The sequence below is a fragment of the Phalacrocorax aristotelis genome, chromosome 13 (assembly GCF_949628215.1).
Source record: "Phalacrocorax aristotelis chromosome 13, bGulAri2.1, whole genome shotgun sequence".
NCBI lineage: Eukaryota > Metazoa > Chordata > Aves > Suliformes > Phalacrocoracidae > Phalacrocorax > Phalacrocorax aristotelis.
Window position 1 is genome coordinate 18623350 of NC_134288.1, and position 20252 is coordinate 18643601.

The 20252-nt window shown below is 42.2% G+C and overlaps 1 protein-coding gene across 2 annotated transcripts in view; it reads right to left on the reverse strand.

Annotated features, from left to right (window-relative positions):
* ARFGEF2 (ARF guanine nucleotide exchange factor 2) overlaps positions 1-17520 on the reverse strand; it is a 42540-nt gene extending 25020 nt beyond the window's left edge. The window contains exons 1-12 of one of the 2 annotated variants that reach the window (XM_075108797.1): positions 17194-17520; positions 6962-6992; positions 6039-6162; positions 5266-5412; positions 4210-4389; positions 3561-3780; positions 2807-2878; positions 2362-2510; positions 1834-1964; positions 1078-1312; positions 715-814; positions 352-491 (exon numbers count right to left, since the gene is read on the reverse strand). In XM_075108797.1, coding sequence (XP_074964898.1) covers positions 352-491; positions 715-814; positions 1078-1312; positions 1834-1964; positions 2362-2510; positions 2807-2878; positions 3561-3780; positions 4210-4389; positions 5266-5412; positions 6039-6162; positions 6962-6992; positions 17194-17332 — 1668 coding nt within the window. In that variant the 5' untranslated portion in view covers positions 17333-17520. Of the gene's footprint in view, positions 1-351; positions 492-714; positions 815-1077; positions 1313-1833; positions 1965-2361; positions 2511-2806; positions 2879-3560; positions 3781-4209; positions 4390-5265; positions 5413-6038; positions 6163-6961; positions 6993-16629; positions 16693-17193 lie in introns of those variants that run through there. The other variant, XM_075108798.1, reaches the window with a different exon arrangement.
* Between the last annotated feature and the right edge of the window lie 2732 nt (positions 17521-20252).

Genomic DNA, 20252 nt, shown 5'->3' on the forward strand with positions numbered 1-20252 from the left:
GGAGATAAGGTATAAAAATTTCGTGCAAAGCAAACAAAAGATGAAGGTACTGCTGGTTCATAAGCCACAGAAGAAAAGTCATTTGAGTAAGGCAGAGGAAGGCTTATCTGATTCTCTCTCCCATGGAGGTCCAACAGAACAAGCTTAGTGTCACAATGCAAATATGCAGCAAAATCACGAAGTAAATTAATTGTACTGCTTCAGCATCCCATTGCAAATTAGCTAACTAGTAAAAAAAGTAACACCAGTAGGTTACACAAAACACGAACCACTGGGAGTATTAATAATGATGCAGAGGCAGCACCATTTATGAAAAAAATACTATCTCCTCTTCAAAGCTGTTTTTCTTACCTGTAAAGGCGTCATTCCCAACTCATGCCCACTTCGTCCCTGGGCAATTTTTGACAAGTCATTTACAAGGCGTTCAAAAATATTAGCAGCATTTAAATCACAGTCATAGTTAACATAAATATCCACTACACACTGGGCATCTTGAACATAAAAGAAAGAGCAAGTATTAGGATTCGGTGTAATAGCATTTTTAAGAGGAATCAACCCATTGGAGCCGGCAACAGGGATGAATCCAGACATTTAACCCAAGTACTATGGGATCAAATTCAAATTTTCACACTTAAACGTTATATGTTGTATTTGTCTTCAAACTAATTTTCATCTGCTATCAGAGGAAGTTACTGCTTTTCACAAAGGAAATACCTGCACAAATTCTAGTTAAAGTCTGAATCACCATCCATTTGTGTTCAAAGGAGCTTGAAGAAGTCTCTAGAATATTCAGGAAGATCTCTTTGAAGAACACCTGCAAAACAGACAAGGTAAAGGACGTGATGATCTGAAACTTATTAGAACCATGTCAAATGTACAAATTCACTTCTATTCAGTAATTTCTCTTGAAGAGAATCATCTCATGCATATTAGAATTTAAATACAGTAGTAATACACTACTTCAGTAAGCAAACAAAACTAAGGCATTAACTTCTAAGTTTCAGCTGTCTTTTCATCGTTGCAGTGTTTCTATTTGAGAATTAGACCATCATACAAATGATATATAAAGTCTCTCACCTCAATCTGCATTTTTAAATGAGTCTTAAAATTCGAAAGCAGTGTGAGAAAGATGGCAAGAGAGAGCTCAAATACATCAGGAACAGAAGAGACTCCATTTTTAGATAATGCTACACAAAGATATTGCTTGATTGCGTTGATGAACATTTCGTGCGTCCTGAAAACTGGACCAGCATTCTGCAGTACTGAGAGAAGAAGCTGGAGAGACACTATCTTAGAACGCAATTCATGGGATCTAGAAAAAAATTCAACATTAAATATATTTTTGTTGTATTTCTGAATACATATTTGCATTCAACATGAGCTCTATAGCATTTCTTTGATGTCAAGAATAAATGACTGCTATTTTAATTAATTTCAATGCAGGAGGAGTAGAAATCAGCCTGCAAGTGATTTTGGACAACATCTACCACCTTAATTTGGAGATTTTCCAGGAGCATTAGCATCTTAGACTAGCATAATAGATGCAAATCAGTGCTGCTAAGAAGCATTCTCCCACTCCTGCATCAAAAGCTTCACAAATACTGTAGTCAAGACCACTTCAACTGACAAGATTAATAAGCTTGTTACATACAAAAAAACCCTCAAGTATTACTTTTTTAGTAATTTAAAGCAAGTTTCAATCCTAGATTCATCAAGCTAACTGAAACAAGAGCCCGACAGGTGAATTTTGAATACCTGCTTGACTATACAGCAGGTACTTAACTGCCTCCAAAAGCTACCTCAAAAGGACAGGGTAACAAACAGTCTCATTACTTGGGATCTGGTGGTCCGTCACCAAGTGGTTTCATGGAGAGCTTGCACAATGACCTGAACACAAGGAAGGCATCCTTTTGCAGAACATGGGAAAATTTGGCAGCAGCTTGATGTCCAGACGCATCTGTTTCCTTGAGAGCAAGAAACACAACATTAGATCCTCAGTGAGGCAAAGGAACAGAGTAGTTAGGAAGATCCCACAGCTCCTCTAAGGATTAGCTACAGATTAAGAAAAAAAGGATACATTTGGCAAAGTTTAAGCTAAACAGGACTACAAGTGATCTGGACATGTTGACTGACTCTTCACCTCTGCCCCCACCCTGTATTAAAATACAACTAACAATCAGTTAGAACAGTTGTTTTCAGTATCTACTTAAGTGCAGTCGCTGCTTCCTTTTCAAATCTGAGCAGGACGCACCCGTTAAAGCTTCTGTCCCTTCCCTCCCCAAAATCCCACTGTATTAGTTGGCGTGATGAAAACATTTCTCCTTTCCTAGACGTACGTTAGCATCCAGTGAAGTTACTTACCAGATTATCAGTGGAGGAAACAGATTGCCCGTCATCTGGGATCCCATTTGTTTGTACGTTTTCATTACTACAGCCAGAAAGAGCAATATCTGCAGTGTCTAATGCAGGTAGAGCCTTAACTGTTTCTGTTACCTGCTTTTCTTCAGCCACTAAAGGGGAAAAAGGAAATCTGATTGAAGTCACCCATTGAGCTTTTTTATCCTCTGACTTTGTGAAGCTCTACAGCCAAGTGGGACGGAAGCAGCGCCGGTTAACTAGAAAGTTTTGCAGCTACCAGCAAAAGAAGAATATTGTGAGACAATAAAAACCTCTTCTTACTGCCTTAGTAGGCCTTCTTGACAAGATAATTAGTAATAAAAAATAACTTCCAGGCTTTTATAATCACAGGAATAAAAAAAGTTTGGCAATACACTTTTATCTATTTTACTTCAGAAGATTTTCCTACCTTTCACAGCTGACTTGACCACATCTTCTAAGATGCCTTTAAACATTTCCTTTCCTCCATCAGTTGTTTCTTCTAATCAAACAGAAAGAGATAATTTTGAATTTAGTACTTTTGTTTAGGAAGACATGTAAAAGGAGAAACTTGACAGAGGCAGAAAGATTAAAAAAAAAATTTTATTTAGTAGTTCTCCTCTAAAGCCATTTCCAAGAAGTCATACAAAAATACTCATTGATGGTATTTCTGTTGTTTAAATCAAAGCACTGCTATTTTTAATGTAGTGATTTTGTTATTTTTATTTATCAACTGTTACAAACTTTTAGTTTTGGAATATCCTACATCCCTAATTTAGATACAATACATGCTTATGATAAGGTCTTCATAATACACATTATTTTTACCACAGGACCTCAATTACCTCAACGCGATTCTGCCACTTCCCACATACTGTGATTGTTCTCTTCCTCTCCTTCCACTTTATGACCCAATCAAGTCAAATCCCATTATAATTCTATAGACATAAACTACGTGTAGTTTTACTAGAATTTTAGAGAAAATCATGAGCTTTTCTTCGACCGTTACAATGTCGCCAACATGAGCTAAGAATGGCCTGTATAATCTGAATAACAACCAAGAAAATCCAAGCATGATTTGAGCCCATAATCCCAGTCACTTCTCCCCAGAACAGCCTGAAAGAGCATTTTCCGATAGAAATGTTGTAACTGAAAGCAACAGACACAGCCCTATCCTTGTTCACCTGATGCTGAAAGAGTCAGATCCTGCTCCAACTTCACGTCTCCTTTTTCTGCCCTCTCAGGCTCACCGTTCATTAATTCCACACTTACAGGAGCAGTGGGTTTGCCTTCCTGATAGCTGTGCTTTAACTGACCAATCTTTGGAGACCTGGTCACCACTTGAATCGCAGGTGACTGGGATTCTTGCTGATTTGTTTTTTCTACTTCTCTGGATTCTTGTATCTTGAAAAACCAATATGGAAAAGTTAATGTAAGGCACAAAACATAAGGGAAAACAGATGTCTATGATGACTGATGTTCCTTTGTGAATTCACGTGTTAACAAGAAACAAACAGTGAAAATATAATCACTTGGCCAGTCAAGTTAAAAAGATGCACTTCAAGCTTATTTTAAAAGCACCCTATCATTTTTTAATACAAAGCCATTTGGCAAAAACTACAGTGTGAAACCTTATCATCAGCAACAAGCTTCATATTTTTAATCAGTCAGTATGCTTTGGTACACTTCACTGCAGGATTTGATAGGTTTTTTTTTTAAATTACAAATCAACAGATACCCAGTTATGATGACAGACCCATTAAAAGTAATAAAGTTTTCTGTTCATTTGTCAAGCCTAAACATTTGAGATGAGCAAAAACAATAGTTACATACAGCTTGATTTTCCATCCGTGTAAAAATGACATTTAACATCTGTGTAAGGGTAGCTTTGGCAGTTGTCTGATTAATAAGATTTCTACTGGCCAGATAGATGTTGTAACACGTTCTAACCGTCTGAAGAATTGTTCCTTCATGAATTTCTATATATGGAGATGTTACTGCAGTGAGGAGAGCCTGAAAAAGTCCATAACACAGTAAAAAAAATGAAATCTAAGCAAGTAGGCAGCAATGCACTTCACACAGGTCTTCCATAATAATCAGTGGGTGTGTTATGAAACACGTATCCGTTTATAAGATGCTATAAGGAACTCCTAGTTCTCTGAAACAGTATTTCAATCAAAGAAAGTAACAGGACTTACACATATCTCTGTTCTCTCCAGAGCTGTTACAGCGTTTTATCACAACTAGTTTTCCACTAAGGGAGATATTCCACCTCCAAACAAAGTAATTAACATTATATTCTACAGCTCCATTCTTACGAAAGGGCCAATTGGTCTACACTGCCATCATTTTAGATTACTAGAAGGTTCACCAACTTCCAGCCTCAGCTACATTAGCCCAAATAGATTTCAGAACCACCACTGGTACTACTATGCCTTGTTGAGAACATTTCCTGCAGATCTCTCTGGAAAAATGGGCATGAGAGCATGCAGGCTAGAGCAGCAGGCCGTGACACTGCACCACAGTTACAGTGCCTTCAGCTGATGGCTGACAGCAATTCGTTGGCCTAATGACTGTGGGCATTACTAGCCTAGAAGATGAATATTGAGCTGTCCGCAAGATGAAGTACCTAGGCCACTGCTCATCCCAGAATGAAGGACAAACATTTATAAAGTATTCCCTTCTGTTCTGCTTCACCCTTAGGAAATATATTTCACAAACCAATTCTGACCTGGTGACAGCCCCCCTAAATTCACTGACACATCTAACAGTGTAAGAAATGGAGAAACTTGGCCCTAAGTGGTGCTTTGAAGTAAATTTTTTTTAATTACAAAATCAAAGACAGAGAAAGCAAATTAATATTGCACCAAAGTGAACCAAATTAAATACCTTGATTATCTGCAGTTGTACTCCTTCATCTGTTTGAGGACCCTGAAAGCAATTGCAAATGGTTTCAACTATCCGGTCAATCAGTCGTTTTCCAGGAGCTCCGCTGTCTGGAGCATTGCCAGTGATATGTCCATATGCAATGAGTTTCTAGGTAGAAATAATGCAGGTTAGACGACCATACGCTGTTAAGTAAAATACAGTTAAGTACAGCATAAAAAGGGGGGTTTAGAGAGCATACCTCACTTAATCAGTTTTAACACAAAAATCTAACGCCATTAAATACTTGGACTGTTCACACATCTAGACAAAACAGATTTATAAATGATAACACAAGCTTTTTCTACCCAGACCATTTCTTCCTACCATAACCAGAGAGAATTGCTTAACATCGATCTTTGTACCTATTCACAGCAGAAAGGTTCTGCCCTTAAGTTGCCTTTGTTTTTTCTGTAAGAATCTATGGAGGAACAAGGTAGGGAGATTCCAGAGCCTTTAGTGAATAATGTAAGCATTCATGAGTTTCAATAAAGGCTTGCTTCACTTTAGAACAACACACACACTTCTTCCTTTGACAAGATGCACTTTCAGCCAAGTCTGATGATAACCTATTTTGCACGGTTTATGCATCTAGGTAGCCATAGCGGGTATCTGCAAAGCTGTATCTCCTCGTGGCAATTTTACTTCCTCACTCTAAGAATGCCAACAGCACAGCAGATTTTTGTAACTGCATGCTTCTCCATTTCACTCACTCCAAGCTTAAACAGAAGACTTACCTGTAAACAATCCAGTGACGTACTGACAATGCGTGGAGACTTTGACTGGCAGGCCAGTTCAAATGGAAGGAAATATTTATCTGCTTCAATGAAATTTGCTTTTGGTGGAGCAGCAGTGCCTTCTCTAGGTCAGTTAAGGAGAGTTATTAATTCTTCTAAACGTGTATATCACAGCAAACTACACCTCCTCCTTTTCTAAATTTAAAGCTGAACAGTACATAGCAGCATACAAACGTAATGCAAGTTTCTCTCACATATACTTTCTTAAAGGTCAATTTTCTTTAAAATAAAATCACACAGAAACCATTTATATTGCATCTGATCTTTTTCATATCTTCTTCAACTTAAGTCTTCCCTCACTACACTCCAACAACATTCCACTACTTGAAATATTGGGGAACTCCTATACAACATAATGCTAAATCTACCAAAATTATACTGAATTAAACAAACAGGGTCCATATGAGGAATATTAAGCAAAGAGAGACACATTTGGGGACTCATTTTAAATCATAGCTACGTGCTTGAAAGTGTTTTAAAATTTGTATTTAAGTAATATTTAAATTGGTATTCTTGATCTAGGTGGTTAAGAGCATATACTATCAAACAGAAGACACCTATTGCTCTCTATGATTTCCTATCAGGCTGTATTAAGCCCAGTAAAAGAAAGTGAAAAACTAGTACCTTTTAGAGGTTTTGCAAGTTTTACATAGTGAAATTCGGAGGCAGTTATGGCTTGAGTACCCATAGCCACAAACATTGTGTAATTGGAATACACGGGTCACATCATGTTTCTGGCAGAAAGGTGTGTAACTGGGTATTCGTAAACTCATTGCCATAATGTATATACACTCTTACAGTTCCACTATCAAGTTATTCCAATTGCTGTTTTCTGGCGTGGCTTACAACAATTAATGAATTACCTTTGCTTTTCCAGCTCTGTTTTTATTTCATCTGGAAGAAAGAAAAAAATTCAAAACACTTAATACCCAATTATAAGTTACCATTATCAATAACACAAATAAGGAAAATATAATAAAGCAAAGCTGTTTCAAACCAGAAGTCTTCCACTTCAGTTTTTGTTATTCCTTTCGTGTAACATCTTCAGCTTCAGAGATCATAGACAGTTACACCGTTTATTGGAAGGCACCTCTCTCAACTTTGGCATGAAAAAGCTATTTTTTCCAAACATTCTTAAGAAAAGATATCTTTAGAAAATGCAGGTATAATACCTAATTTCTATTCAAAAGTAAGTCTACATCACAGAGAGCTCATGTCTGCAGAAGTGTTTAAGCCACTGAACAAACCATTAGTCCAACGTGTCTGACCTTCCTGTTAACCACAATGCTAGTTGGTCTGCTTCTGTTAAACCTCACAATATGACATCAGCTGAACAAACAAATGCCCAAGAGATTAAAAAACCAAACAAACAAACCCAAACTTAAATGCATACTGTCATTCTGCCAGCAGAGCTTTTTCTAATTACACTTTCAAGGAGCTTTTCATAAAATTGAATACAGAAAAAAAAAAGTTTCTTCCTCATTTCTACTGTATACAGCAGCAAATCCCAAAGATCCTAGCATGTTAGAAATCCTGCGAAAGCCATGTCACCCTGATGCACAACACAGACCAGAGCTGCACTACACCAGACACAGCATAAATGCATACTGAGAACACTGACAAAAACACTGAAAACAGCACACAGAGTGAGCTTGCACAGCTACAATCATTTATAACACCACGTGGACTCCTGTCCATCCCACCCTATCTCATGTGCCTGCAAATTATCATACCTACAGAACTTGTTTCAGTTGCAAAGTTATCATAAATGGATCATTCACTCAATACTTGTTCTCTACAACCCTGGAGAGGCACCTCTGTTTGGATTAGACAGCCAGAGTTCAGATGATTTCAGTGCTGTCTGTGAACCTCAATAATTTCTTCTCCCTCAGAAGCATAAATACACAAAACATACTAACAAACAAGGACTGCAACAAACATGTATTACATCTGTTGTGTAGAGATGGGGTCAGGAGGGCCAAAGCACGGCTGGAGCTGAATTTGGCAAGAGATACAAAGAAAACCAAGAAGGGCTTCTACCGGGAAGTCAACTAGAAAAGGAAAGTTACAGAAAGCATAGCCCTCCAATGAACAAGAATGGTGACCTAGTATCATCAGAAGAAAAGGCTGAGGTACTCAGGAGCTTTTTTGCCTCAGTCTTCACTGGTAACCTCAAATGCTGGGCTCAGTTTTGGGCCCCTCACTACAAGACTGACACTGAGATGCTGGAGCGTGTCCAGAGAAGGGCAGCGGGGCTGGGGCAGGGTCTGGAACACAAGTGTGCTGGGGGGCAGCTGAGGGAGCTGGGGGGGTTTAGTCTGGAGAAGGGGAGGCTGAGGGGAGACCTTCTCGCTCCCTGCAGCTGCCTGAGAGGGGCGGGAGTGAGGGAGGGGTTGGTCTCTGCTCCCAAGTCACCAGTGACAGGACGAGAAGAAACGGCCTCAAGCTGCGTCAGGGGAGGTTTAGGTTGGAGATGAGGGGAAATGTCTTCCCTGCCAGAGTGGTCAGGCCCTGGCACAGGCTGCCCAGAGAGGTTGGGGAGTCACCGTCCCTGGGGGTATTTAAAAGACGCGTAGACGTGGCACTTCAGGGCATGGTTTAGGAAGCATGGTAGCGCTGAGTTGACGGTTGGACTTGATGACCCTAGAGGTCTTTTCCTACCTTAATGATTTTATGATTCTCTCCTCACCCCTCCTGAGTCAACTGACCACAAGATGGGGACCAGGGGGGTAAAGCCCCTCCTACTGTAAGGGAAGATCAGGTTCATGACCACCTGAGGAACCTGGATATACACAAGTCTATGGGACCTGATGAGATGCATCCAAGAGTCCTGAGGGAATTGTCTGATATAATCACTAATCCACTCTCCAGGATATTGGAAAAGTCGTGGCAGTCAGGTGAAGTCCCTGGGGACTGGAAGAAGGGAAAGATTATGCCCGTCTTTAAAAAGGGTAGAAGGGAAGAACTAGGGAACCACCGTCCCGTCAGCCTCGCCCCTGTGCCGGGGAAGATCATGGAACAGATCCTCCTAGAAACTATGCTAAAGGCACATGGAGGACAGGGAGGTGATTCAAGAGCACGGCTTCACCAAGGGCAAGTCCTGCCTGAGCAACCTAGTGGCCTTCTCTGATAGAGTGACTGCCATCAGTGGACAAGGGAAGAGCAACAGATATCCTCTATCTGGACTTCTGTAAACTCTCTGACACGGTCCCCACAACATCCTTCTCTCTAAACTGGGGAGATACGGATTTGATGGGTGGACTGTTCGGTGGATAAGGAATTGGTTGGATGGTTGCTTCCAGAGGGTAGTGGTCAACGGCTCTATGTCCAGATGGAGACTAACCGGTGATGAGTAGTGTCCCTCAGGGGTCCCATACCGGGACCAGTGCTGTTTAATATCTTCACCAATGACATAGGCAGCGGGATCAAGTGCACCCTCAGCAAGTTTGCAGATGACACCAAGCTGAGCAGTGCAGCTGACGCACCAGAAGGACGGGATGTCATCCAAAGAGACCTGGACAAGCTGGAGAGGCGGGCCTGTGAGAACCTCATGAGGTTCAACAAGGCCAAGCGCAAGGTCCTACACGTGGGTCGGGGCAACCCCCAACATCAATACAGGCTGGGGGATAAAGGGATTGAGAGCAGCCCTGCTGAGAAGGACTTGGGCATACCGGTGGACAAAATGCTACACATGAGCCAACAATGTGCGCTGGCAGCCCAGAAAGCCAACAATGCCCTGAGCTGCATCCCCAGCAGCGTGGGCAGCAGGGCGAGGGAGGGGATCCTGCCCCTCTGCTCTGCTCTGGGGAGACCCCGCTGCAGCGCCGCGTCCAGCTCTGGGCTCCTCAGCACGGGACAGACACGGGGCTGTTGGAGCGGGGCCAGAGGGGGCAAAGAAATGCTCCGAGGGCTGGAGCCCCTCTGCTGCGAGGCCAGGCTGGGAGAGCTGGGGTTGTTCAGCCTGGGGAAGAGAAGGCTGCGGGGAGACCTTCTTGCAGCCTTTCAGTGCTTAAAGGGGGACAATAGAAAAGATGGGGGCAACCTCTTTAGCCAGGCCTGTTGTGACAGGACAAGGGGTGATGGTTTTAAACTAAAGGAGGGCAGATTTAGACTGGATATAAGGAAAAAAGTTTTTACTATGAGGGTGGAGAAACCCTGGCACAGGTTGCCCAGAGAGGTGGTAGATGCCCCATCCCTAGGACCATTCAAGGCCAGGCTGGACAGGGCTCTGAGGCACCTGATCTAGTTGAAGATGTTCCTGCTCACTGCAGGAGGGTTGGACTAGATGGCCTCTAAAGGTCCCTTCCAACCCAAAGCATTTATGATTCTACAGATTTTTGCACAGTCCTATTGTTCAATGAATGTTATGAGAATTTATCCTTGCAGGTATGCCTATTTTGTAACATTACTACCCCTATTTTATAGGGCAAATGGAAGCAAAATGCAGAGGAAACCCTTATAAGTACAAGCTGTGAGTGATAGGCTACATCCAGGATTGGGACTTGCTATTCTGGCTGCCATACTCTCTCATTAATGAAAGCCAACACAGCCAGCAGACAAGAAAGAAGCCATATGACATCCATTCACAATAAATGATATAACAAGGACTGAACGGAAGTTATCCACCCTATAGTGAACAAAAGAACAGACAACAGGCTGACAAAGTATTATGGCTCTGTTCACAAGCCCACCATTTTCTAATCAAGACCACCATGCGAACAACCGTGCTCAGTAGTTTTAAAGGAGAGAGAATTTTCACTTGCCAATATTGCACAAGCCAGCAGCAAGGCAATGAGCTGAGCCAAGCGCAGAGCCCCAGTGCCTAGGATTTCAAAATTAGAAACAACTCTGCAGCTCTGCGACAGTGCAAACTCAGCGCTGTCATCCCCTAATACTACTTCAGGCTTCAACTGGTAAGGAGAGTCAACGGAATGGAGACTGTTGATAAGAAACAGTAAAGGTTGTTTGTCTGTTTGGCATGGGAAACGTCAATCTTAGCACAGCACTACTTCTTGGATCACTGTTGTCTTCATTCCAGTATCCAGTTGGTTTATCAACAAGATGGCTAGTCAGAAGTTCAATTCAGCAAAATTTTAATTCAGTCCTCTTGATTTTATTAATTTCCCCATCTTTAACACCACATTATGATCCGCAGAGCTACTGAGAATAACATGCACTGAAGGACCCACCTTAGATCTGTCCTGCCTTGAATCTGTCTTACTATCAGAGCAGTGTACTCCTGTCACCTACAGACACCGGCTGCTTAAAGCAGAGTTTTCTGGATAGCTTTACACGTTCAGAACACTTAGTCCTGCCTCCAGGTCTTGGCAGAGAAAGGCATATTTTAGCTACAGCCAGAATCCCAGTACAGCAGGACGCCAGGGTGGTCAGCTATACCACCGTTCGTGCTGTATTTCAGAAACCTTGTAGAACTAGCATTTACAGGTTTGGTGTTTTTTTTGTTTGTTTGTTTCGTTGGTTTTGGGTTGTGTTTTGTTGGTTTTTTTTGTTTGTTTGTTGTTGTTGTTTTTTTAAACTAAGGTTATTTTTCCAAAGCAGAAAGACTGCCCAAGTTAGCGAAATGGTCCCTCTTGCAATAAAAATTATAATTGATCTAGTTTGGAATTAAAAGGCTTCCTTGATTTGAGAGTGTTTTGGTCAAGTCATATTGGACACCTTTTGAATACTCACAGGTATTTCTGCAGCATAGAAAGCTATTTTATGTATAAAAGAGTTGCTGCAATTTTTTTCCCATTGGCAGATCAATAACGTGAATATCATCAGATACACGGTAAAAAAAGAAAATCCATATTTGATATATCCAGTTCAGTGAAAGTGAGCTGTCTTGTTTTCACACTTACCCACTTCTCAGAAGCTGCCACTTCAGAAGTTGTGGACAAGCCTAACTTTTGTGATTTTTAAGCTGAAACTGAAACCTGTTCAGTGTCCACTATTCCGGCCAGCCTATTACTCAAAACTTGCCTCAGTTCATCCTGTTCAATTTTGGCATCCTTCTTCACATTGCACCCTGCTGCTGGCAGAAGGAGAGCTGAAGGTCATACACACCATATTCATTCTGTCATACAATATATTTCTGTGCGAGGTGGAAAGGGAGGGCTTCTCGGGGGGTCCCTTGGAGGGGTGGCAGGGGACCAAAATAAGAATTCCTCTCCTCAAAAATAAGTTGTTTGTTAAAAAAAATTCAAACTACAGTAAACTTATTACAATGAGTCTACCCAAGAAAATAAAAATATTTTGTAAAATTTAATACCACACAAGGAGAAAAGGTTTCATTGTTAGGATATATTATTCTCAGCTACAGAAGTGCTCACTTCCACATTTAGGGTGTAACCAAGTAATGCCATTTTTTCCAAATATTTATGTCCTACTGAAATAATTTCTCTTTCAAATTTTTAAAAATATCACTTCCCCCATACTATTTATTAGCAAAGCTGCATAGCAAAAAGCGTTATGAATAAAAACTTGAAAATTTTAGTCTTAAGGAGTCAATCATGCCCATCTTTACTTATGTTACATATTTTTCCAATGCAAGATCTAAGAATAGTATCCCATACTAGAGCCATGACAATTTCACCCTCAGAAACACTCCATACATTTTAAAAAAATCCAACCAAGCCCTGACCAGGTTTCCCACAGTTTTATTTTATAAAGGTTTTTCTAAAGCCATATAAGAACATCTGCACCACCACGGTATTTTAATAAATAACGCTGGCAGAAAAGAATAAATTAAAGGACAAAAGCAAGTTACAGGCATGCCTCTGCTACTGATCGCATCAAATAGTTTGGAAATATCCACATTTGAAGCACATGTCTGGTGGTCTGGCCACCAAAAGCGAGTGAAACAAACTGCTGCCTAATGGAAGTCCTTTGCCGCGATCATCACAGCCAGCTTCCAGAAACCCACCGCCGCTGTCTCTCTCCTCTTCCAGTGACAGGATTAAGGGGCACAGCTCCACTTCCTTCCACAGCTACGCACAGCGCCTGTGTTTTGGTCAACGCCCGCTCAGCACAGCACACCACTGACCCCTCACTGGGTGCTTTCGGTCCTAGAGCTGCCTGCCGGCCGCCTGAGGGCCAGAATGTATACACCACATCATCTTTGGTCAGAAACATCTTCAACTCTGGGCACTACCTGTGCTGCCCACTCAACGCAGCCTTTCAGCATTCCTACCAGGCAACACAACCGGAATAACAAGCAAGGCCTCGCAGCAATTTCCTCCAGAGCTTCTGGTCATAACAAAACCAGGCTGAAGCTCATGCTGAGACTAACTACCATTCTGAATTAGATGAGTGGTTTAAGTTTGCCCATATTGAAAACTATATATTGAAATGCAGGAAATAATCACCTACCTGCAATTAGATGTATCCTATGTTAATGTACAGTCAAGTTTGTCTCAGTGGAAGCAAACTATTTCCTGTGCAGAAAATGGCATATCTTGCGTTAGCACAAGGACACAAGCAACGTCCTTCCATAGCTTGTCAGAACACCAGGCAGCAGCGACAATACAAACAACGTGGAGCAGAAGCAAAAGCTTCCCTCCCCCAGCACAGTAAAGTCTACTGCATTGCCTAGTTCCAGGCAGCCTTAAACTTATATTGAAAAAAACCCAACACCCCGCATCTATTGATTCCATCTATCTATAGAGAACCCTTTAGAAAAGGCTGACACAATGAAGCAAGACTATCTCCACTTTGCCCCAGTCTTCTCAAAACATGCTACCCAAATGGCCACTAAATTAAGAAATGCAGACTCATTTCAGACATGTGGCATTTATACCCAGAGACTCTTAAACACAACTCAATTCCTAAGTGAAGGCACGGTTTAAGAGCTTTGTTTTTTTTAAAACAAGCTAACAAATTCTGTTGTTTACAAAGCTCGAAGATATGTATGTGGAGGTGCCTACGCAATCAACGAAGGTCACATAACGAGGCTGGCTGCACAGCATGTCATTAAAACAGTCCTAATAGGACAAGAGTAATAGTTGGTATGAGGCCCCCAGGTGTGCAGTTAGCATTAGACCAACATGAACGGCAGTGATACACACTGTCTGTGTTCCACTGTAAACTCCTCTGGATAGAGATTATTTCAGTAGATTTACTTAGAACCACATGTACCTAGAGGTCCACGTAAATGCTTATTAAGCAACTATTTATGTACAATACACTGGCTGTCAGCTGAAAACCAGTTTTCTAAAGCAGAGCAGAACAGCTTCTCTGTTTAAAAACTCCATTTCTCCCAACCTCTCCTGGGGCTTACTGGCACTAAGAGTACAGGATACAACCGTTACACCTACTGATGAAGCAAGAGACTGAATGAAGGAATCTATTCAAACTCTGTTTACTCAACATTGCCACTCTATATTTCAAGGGGGGGGTGGGGGGTGGACTGGTGGACGGAGGGGCAGGAAACTCAACCAGAAGAACACCACAGGGAACTGTTTTTGTTCCTTTTCTTCCACCCTCCTTCTGCCTATGTCCTACTTGAGCCTAGGACACTTCTCATTTCTACAAAGACATGAAGATACTTTGCAGTCCAAAACTGCACAGTGTTAGTCCAGTGAAAAGTATATTACTGGGAAAGGAAGAGAAAAATGGTAAGTTTAAAATTAGAACAAAAGAATACCTATAGTTCCCAGAATACCTATAGTTCCTACATGAGAATTACAGCAATTTTCAGTAGTAATTTACTTAGGTTCTCAGGAGTTGAACCCATTCAGAATAATAAAGAACTCACGTAAAAGGAATCAAGAGCATCATTCCCACCGTTAAAAATATATTCCTCCAGCTCACCAAACAAAAAGCTTAAAACCTGTGTAATTAACAGAAGCACCACTGCAGTAACACTACAGCAGATAACTGTAGAAATAATTGCAGGATAATTTATATTAGGTAGTTCTAGAATACACCTGCTCCTCTCTATTCAGAAAAAGGATGCATGATAGACTTTTCTAGTATCAAGAGCAGATGTCATTTACACACGACCTGTGCCTGTGTTAACTGGTTTATAAATGGTACAATACTTCAAAGCTCCATTAGAAAAACCATTGTGTAAGTAAGATGGGACGGCAAGTGGAATCTGAAAGAGGTAGAAAGGGATTATTCAAAGTACGATATGGACAAAAGAAAAAAAGATGACAATAGCTGACACAATTACCAGTTCCATTACTTTACATTTCTCTCAGACTGAATTAATTTTATTCAGAGTTAACCAGGCTTTTTATTTATTAAAAACACTGAAGCTTCTTTCAGCCATAACAGTTTGTACAGATTATGAAGTTTGGCCTGAATTCCTCAGACTGCAAGTAATGTTCTTCCCATGTTTTCTAGCATATTTACTATTGCACAGGGCTCGATAATTAAGCTAACACTTTTGAAATTAAACTCATGGTTTTATTTAATATAAAGTATAAGCTTAATTAAACTTAAGTGCATGTAAACAAAACTGATTATTTCATTTCTGTAAAAAAGAGCTTAACCTAAACAGAATAAAGTTCGGGGGGAAAAATATCACATGTAAATAAAAAACTGCATTCACATAGGCAGCTTAAAATGATGCAGCAATATTCATGAAATATAACGGAGATCCTTTAGTACAATAATCAAGGCCCTACTAGGGCAGGACAGTTGGGCAACAGAAGGTTATCTTTTTATGCTGACCTCTGGTTTAACCCTGGAAAGATGATTGACTTTTTTCCCCCAAGCAAGATTAGCAAAAAAAAAGGTTCACGAATTATCACAAGCATTAACTAACCTCAAACACACTGTACCTTAAAATACCCAGACATAGAAGAGTTATAATCCAACACGCAAATGCTACTGCACAGTACCCCTCCCCCAAAATCGTAATCTTTGACATGTTTGTAAACATAAAGAACTTCACTAGTAATCTTCCAAGAAAATACCTTTCTCACCCTCTAAATATATTTACATAGCAGCAAAACAGGTTCTCTGTCCTGTAAGCAGGTTGGGTGCATGTTGGGCAAGGTGGGGAAGAAATCAAAAAAAGGAAGTAAGTAGGAAAAGTAGTCTCTAATTGCTGGGGCGCACGTGTTACGCTATTGGTCACAATGTCAACTTTAAATAATAATAAAAAATACCCTTCTATCTGGTTACTTTTCTCGGGATATGCTATCACTACAATTAGCTCCTACAAATTTCATGAAAGTAAGGATTGTGGGAAGGAAGACAAAAACAACAGGTATTTCTCAACTTGCTTTCACAGTGCATCGGACGGAATTTTTACCTGTCCAGTTTCCTTATGTTCTCAACCTTCAACCTCTCTTTTCTTCTGTTCTGGATACAGTAAATGGTCTCAAACTAAAGGTAAAATATTGGTGCAAAGCAAGCAAAACTTTAAGAAATACATCACTTTTGCAAATTAAGACAGGCCATAGGGAACTCCTACTATAAGAGCTATACTACTTTACCCAGCTTATTTTTCCCCCTTTATGACACACCATATGTTTTCAGAACCTTAACGCAGAAATCTAGATCGTCAGCTTGTACTTGCAGGAGAGTTCAGGACGAGTCCACCAACTTTACAACAAGTATTTTCAGCTCTGCAAGACACCACGTTCTATGTGTTTGGCTACGCTGCCAGTCCAACCACGACTTGGAGGCAAAACGTCAGAAGATTACTAGTCCTGGAAGACTTGAGACCCCGCAAGTCGAGGGCCTTAAACAGCCTGTTTCCTAGTTCAAAAGTTAATTATTAACTTTCTTAAAACTGGTTCTAAAGTGGCAAGTCCAAATCCCTCGTTTCATACCGAGACCAGAACATAATAACAGGTATCCGCGGTTTCCCCTCGCATTTGCATGTCTCGTATCAGAGACCGAGCTTTCCCCCGCTCCGAAGCCCCGCAGCCGGGGGCGCGGGGCCCTCTCGCCCCCGCGGGGACCCGACGTGGCAGAGGGCCCCAGGCGGAGCGGGGGGGGCGGTGACACCGCCTCCGCCGGACCGGGCCCCGCCGCCAGCTCTGCCCCCTGCCGTCCCCCCAGCCCGGGGAGGGGGCCCGGCTCCCGGCGGAGAAGCCCCGCGGGCCGGGCCGAGCCGCGCCGGGCCAGGCGCACTCACCCAGCGCCACCTGGCAGGCTCTCCGCAGCTGCCCGTGCGGGGGCCGCTTCGCCTCCTTCTCCGCCAGGATCTTCTCCAGGGCCCGTGACACGAACATGCTCTTGGTGCGGGCGTCCTGCTCGCGGGCCGGGGGCTGCATGGCGGCACGGCCCCACCGCGGGGCGGGGGACAGCGGGTCGCGGGGCCGGCGCGCAGAGCCTGCGGCCGCGCCGCACTCCCACCACCCGGAAGAGACGCGCCTCCCTCAGCGGCGGCCGCCGAGCCACCGCCACGGCGCCGCCATATTGGCACCGTCACGTGACTCGGCCTACGGCCCCGCCTTCCCGCGATGACCTCCGACCCCTCCCGCGGTGCCGCGAGTGACGGGCGGAGGGAGGCGGGGCCCGAGGCGCGACGGCGGCGGGAGCGCAGGTCGGCGCCGGAGATGGCGGCAGCGAGTGCGGTCGGTGAGGTGAGCGCCGCCTCGCCGCCCCCCCGGGCCTCTGCCCCGCTCTGCAGCGACCGGCGCGTCCGCCCGCCCGGGCGGGGCCTGCCCCGCCTCACGGCTTCCCCAGGGAACGGCGCCCCGCGCGCCGCCTGGTGCGCGCCCCCCGCGTCTGTGGAAAAATGGGCCCCTTTTCTCGTCCCTGCGCTTCCTGGGGACAAAAGCCGACCCGCCTCCGTGCTGTAATGCAACATGCCTAAGTGGAAATTGGTCTGTGGGGTCTCGGGTACGAATTTCAACATCAGTAAGAACTGCAAGTACAGTTACTGCTGCAAATATTTGTATTGGTTAAGTTGTAATTACTGAAAGTCTCGTTAATATAATAGTCATTTTTATAATGCTTCTAATGTAAGCATTTCAACATCTGCGGTATTGCTGTTAACGTTCACAAAATGAGTCCTGTAAACAGGCACTGAGAAAGTATGTGTGTGAAAGACCCAGGCAAAGTTGACGTTAAAGAAGAATCACTAAAAATTAAATTTCAAGTCCCAGAAATTGAGTCTACTTTAATAACCTTCTGCCCAACTGCATCTTCTCCATTACCCTTTGGCCTATGTGGTAGGGTACCTTATATCCAAAATCAGATTCTGAACTCTTTGAAAGCCAGTATGATCTTTGGAAATAATCTGTAGAGGTAATTTACTCCACTGACACTCTCCACCATAATCTGGCTACCTTCACTGGAACGCAGTCATCTCTTCTATGTCATTCCACAATGGACCCCATCAAATTAAGATGTCTAAATCTAACTGAGAATACAGGGGCACATTAGATTGTCCAGGTTGTAAGTTTATTTCCTTATTTCCCAAGCAGCAGAACTCTACTTCTTTAAAATGCAGCGAATGAATCCTTAGTATCAAGTTGTCAAAAGCTGCAATCTTTGTCCTAGAAACCACTAACAAAGGCTCCAAACCCAAAATGGTGCAAAGCATTAGTTTAGTATTATTTCACAGGGAAAATAGATAGGCACTTTGTGATCACCTCTGCTGTCCAGAGGTTTATGTGGATTGGTTCACAGAGAGGTGAGGATAGGAATTAAGAGGATTAACAGATGAGTTAGAGAATAGGAAATCAGAAATTACAACCAGGCTGGATAAGAAGCAGGGAAGGGCCTCTATCTGGAAAAAATTTTAAGATTTGTTAGTACCTGAAGACGGGTTTTCCTTGGAGATCAGCAGTTCAAGTAGGGGTGTGATATGAGTGAGTGTGGTTTCATGGCTTGTCATTAAATCATAATTTATCAGGGTGTAGCTGCCTCAAAAATCTGTTATGTCTGTCCTCTTGACAGTAATAGTTATGTTCTGCCTCTTTGGCTACCAGAAGATGTACCACAAAATAGAAGTGAGACACTCTTGGAAGGGTAAAGCCCTTCGGAGAGTTTGTCAGCTGAAGCTGTCATAAGGCAACTGACTTGAACTTTCCTCTGCATTAAGAGAATAATGTATGTTCAGAATGAATCGCTATTCCAAGTCACAGTCACAGAAATGTGAGGCTGAGCAGCACTGCAGTAGATCATTTAGTCCATCTCCAACCACAAAGGCAGAATGTTGCCTCTTAGGGAAGAGCTCTAACAGAGGAGATTCAACAGCTTTTCAGTTAGTTGCCTCCAGTGTTTCATTAACTATGTAATTAGGGAATTCTTCCTAATATCTGGTCCGGATGTTAACTGCTATCCATTAGCAGACGGAAGGACTCTATTATCATGGTGATGCAAGTATCAGAAAAATAGAGACAAATAATGTAGAAACCAGGACATTAAATGTTTGGGTTTTTTAAACAAAGACATTTCCAGATTGTGACTGTAGTTTCATTTTTGGTTTCCACTGAAAGTGTCTTATAGTCTGGTTCTTCCTGTATTTTGTTTGAATTTCTGGTCTGCTATACAAAAGATATTCATTCCTGTTATCACATAGATGCGCTGATTTCACTCTTCTTGTAGCCTTGGTAACATAATTGTTTTTACACTAAGCAGATTTCATCCTCAAGCTTTGTGCTGATACTTTGTGTATTAATGTCATTGCACTATATAGTGAAGCCATGTAATGTACGCGTCTTTAACAGCAACTAACTCCATTAAATGTTTAGAAAAATGCAACTGATTTCAGAATGCTGAAGTAGCCCATGTTTTTTCCTCCTGGTGTTTTCCTAGCAGGATTCAGTATGCTACTATTTTTAAATAGTATCAGCTGTGTAATAATTTCATGTATTCGCTAGTTGTTTTTGAAGTATGTTACACATCTAAAAGTATTGGATATTAAGACATTACATGGTCTAGTATTTAGTACACAGTTCCATGAGATCTTTCCTCATATCCCTTAGGCTAGTGAAGATATTAAGATTTTAAACCCTATTTGTATATGTTCGTATGCCTGTGGTCACTTAAGTGTGGCATTTCTGAGTAAACTACTTTGGGTATCAGGGGGTTGAGAGACCGTTTACACACCAGGTGGTGGAATTCATTTGCATTAAAGACTAAAATACAGATAGTATTATGGGGTTTAATTGTACTTTTCAAAACCTTGGTCCCAAAAGGGGAAGTCTGAAAAACAGGCTTTTCAGGTAAATGCTGATTCAG